Source organism: Myotis davidii, unplaced genomic scaffold (assembly GCF_000327345.1).
Source record: "Myotis davidii unplaced genomic scaffold, ASM32734v1 scaffold609, whole genome shotgun sequence".
NCBI classification, from domain to species: domain Eukaryota; kingdom Metazoa; phylum Chordata; class Mammalia; order Chiroptera; family Vespertilionidae; genus Myotis; species Myotis davidii.
Window position 1 is genome coordinate 1,840,114 of NW_006300164.1, and position 3,305 is coordinate 1,843,418.

Sequence of the window (3,305 nt, forward strand, 5' to 3'; positions counted from 1 at the left end):
TGCGGAGGTGCAGCAAGTCAACAAAGCTTGACCAGGTGCGTGTAACTGAGTGGATTGTAACCGCGAATTGTAACCACGCCCTTGCTTTGCCTCGTGGAATCCGATAAAAAACTCGGCTTGCAGGCCGTGGGGCTGTCTCTCCCGAAACCCACGAATTGTAACCATGCCCTTGCTTTGCCTCGTGGAATCCGATAAAATAAAAACTCGGCTTGCAGGCCGTGGCGCTGTCTCTCCATCCGAGAGGACGGCGTCCCACCCAGCCCAGCTTTCTTCTCTCGTCCGTCTTTCCTCCGTCCTTCACCGGCCCCTCAGGGTCACTGAACCTGGCCGTGCACGCTGCCCACACCTGCACTCACTCCTTCAGACTCATTCCCACCACACGCAGATGGCACAGCCAGCCTGGCGAAACCAGCACTCGTGTCACCACCCGTGTCCTCGAGCCACAGTCAATATTCAAGACCCGGAGCAGCCGTCCTGTGTACGACCAGAACACACTGTCCGGAGGCTGCCGGGTCCGGTGGCGCTCACGCCCTTGGGCAGCCTGTCGCTTAGGCACTTGTGTGACGTTAACTGTCGTTGACGCCTCTTAGGGTTTGTGCTCGGAGGTAAGGTCAGGGAGGGAAGAAGGAAATTCAGCCTCACACACGTGCACACACACACACACACACACACACGCTCAGCTACAGTTTGGGAAGGTGCCGAGTGGGCAGGGCTGGCAGAGGGGGGCACGGAGCCGCCACTGTGGGTTACCCTGTCCCAGACCCTGCTGCTCACTCCCTGGCAGACGGGCCGCACCTGGGTAGGTGCTGACCCTGAGGAGGCAGGCAGGACAGAGGGCCCGCCCATCCTGGGGATACAAGTGCGGCCGGGGGTCCCGTCCCGACCCCGGGGGAGGGACAGCATGAGGGCCTGAGCCCAGCACTGACGGTGGCCCGAGGGCAGGCGCCCCTGTTGCCCTGCCCAAGCGACACGTCCATGTGCCTGCCTGTCTCAAGGCCCAAGGACCCAGAGGGCAGAGACCTTGGTGACCCGGGGCCTGGGGGACAGCCGGGAAGTGCCACACAGACGGCTGTCCACGGACCACGCTGCTGAAAAGGGCTCCCAGCCACGTGCTGCCGGACCCAAGCTTGTTACACCGGGATCGTGCTGTCTGCCCACCCAGTGGGGGACTCGCCTGCAACCTCGTGTGACCAACAGCCCAGCCAAGGGCCACTCGGGTGCAGGAAACAGGCTGCCCGGTGTGAGAGCCTCACACACAGAGGGCGGATCTCAGGGCGGAAGCAGAGTCCCGGACAAGCGTGCTTCCCGCGGGTCCCTGCTCGTCCTCTGCACCTGCGAGCCCGTGGGCCACGGGAGGCGCTGCCAGAACGGCAACCATAGCGGGCCGCCCGGCTGGGATGACTCAAACTCGGGACCAGGCTCGGCTGCTGATTTTATTTGGGAGGAGGGTGGACCCATCAGAGTGAAGGACCTGCGTCCAGCGAGGCCTGTGTTCCTGGGAGAGCAGGGCTGGCAGGACCCCGGCCCTCGGCCCCCTCCTGGCCCTGCAGCCGGTACAGGGCCTCGACCTGCCGGCGCTTCTCCTTGGCCCGGCTGATGACGGTCTGGAACAGCCTGCAGAAGAGCTGCACGGCCGGCGGCGAGTCGTCGTTGCCGGGCACGGGGTAGGTGACCAGGCAGGGGTTGCAGTTGGTGTCCACGATGCCCACGGTGGGGATGTTCATCTTGGCGGCGTCCCGCACGGCCACGTGGGGCTCGAACACGTTGTTGAGCGTGTGCAGGAAGATGATGAGGTCGGGCAGGCGGACGCCGGGGCCCAGCAGGAGTGGCGCGTTGGTCAGCAGGCCGCCCTTGAAGTAGCGGGTGTGGGCGTACTCGCCACAGTCCCGCGCCGTGTTCTCGATGAGGTAGGAGAACTGCCGATGGCGGCTCACAAACAGGATGATGCCCTTGCGGTAGGCCATGTGGGCCGTGAAGTTCAAGGCCAGCTGCAGGTGCACGGCCGTCTGCTCCAGGTCGATGATGTCCTGGTCCAGGCGGCTCCCGAAGATGTAGGGCTCCATGAACCTGCGGGAGACCCCCCCCCGCGCCCCGCGAGTGAGCAGGGCCCCCCTCTCCTGTGGGGGCCCCCCTCCCAGCGACGACACACAGTGAGGACCCTTCCCGTGCGTGCTGGCTGGGCAGGTGGCGTGGCTGCGGAACCTGCACCCCGTCCCCCGGGGACCCTAACAGCTCATCCTCCTTGGCTGTCTGGACGTTTGAACACAAGAGCGTGCCCCGCTCTCTGCTGTTCACGTCGCAGCCACTTCTGTCACTTTTGTTCTTTTTAAAAATTTTACAGATTTCAGAGACGGGAGAGGGAGAGGGATGGAAACATCAGTGAGGAGTCATGGACAGGCTGCCTCCTGCATGCCCCACACTGGGGATCAAGGCCTGTGCCCTGACCGGGAATCCAACCCTGACCTCCTGGTTCACAGGTCTACGCTCAACCACGGAGCCCCGCCGGCCGGGCTGTCATTGTTTTATGGCCGAGGTCCTTCCGGGATGGGCCAAGGGGCCAGCAGAACAAGGAGGGGCCCAGGCTGCAGTGCGAGGGGTCGGGACGGGAGCAGCCAGGCCTGGGAGGGAGCCCCGAGGGCAGAGGGCCAGTGGGCGGGACAGATGTCACCCCTCAGCTCCACTTGCGCTCACGCCCACCTGGCTCTGTCCCTTCCTCTCAACAGACTGTGCCCAAGGCCCACAGGCCCCGTCTCCTCGCCCCCCACCCAGGCTGCTCCGCAGCTTCCACTGTGCAGCGGCCCTCATGCCCCTCCTGCCCGTGGGGCCCTCCTCTCAGGGGCCCAGGATGCTCCCTCCCAGCACCCACGTGACAGTGCCCCGAGTGGCCAAAGTATCACCCTTCGCGGTACGGACGTCCCCAGGGCCCCCACCTCATGTCCACCGCTGCTGGGGAGTCAGGCCGCGGCACCCCCTTTGGATACAAGCTGAGTCCGAGGACCCCCCCGGCCTCTCCTGGGGCGCAGGGACCCCATCTGAAGAGGAAGGGGTTGTCCTCAAGCTGACACGTGAACCTGCACCCAGGACCGGGGCAGAGGGTCCCCCGCTCGCGCCCACCTGTGCCGACAGCCGGCTTTGTGTCCCAGGTGCACGCGGGCGTCGAAGAGGCTCCTCACGGAGAACAGCTCCTTGACGTTGAAGAAGTCCGCGTGCTTGAGGGGATCGCTGAGGACCCGGGTCTGGAGGTCTGGGGGGGACAGGGTGCTGGGTCTCGCGGGGCGCAGGGCCACAGGGTCCCCCCAGGAGGC

At 65.2% G+C, this 3,305-nt stretch overlaps 1 protein-coding gene across 1 annotated transcript; it reads right to left on the reverse strand.

Moving 5' to 3' along the window:
- Nucleotides 1-1,414: 1,414 nt before the first annotated feature.
- On the reverse strand, nucleotides 1,415-3,299 carry MRPS2 (mitochondrial ribosomal protein S2; the record flags this gene model as incomplete). The annotated part of the gene is made up of 2 exons (XM_006776587.2): nucleotides 1,415-2,067; nucleotides 3,115-3,299. Coding segments are annotated over 2 exons (795 nt in total), but the record flags the coding sequence as incomplete, so codon positions are not given.
- Nucleotides 3,300-3,305: the final 6 nt, after the last annotated feature.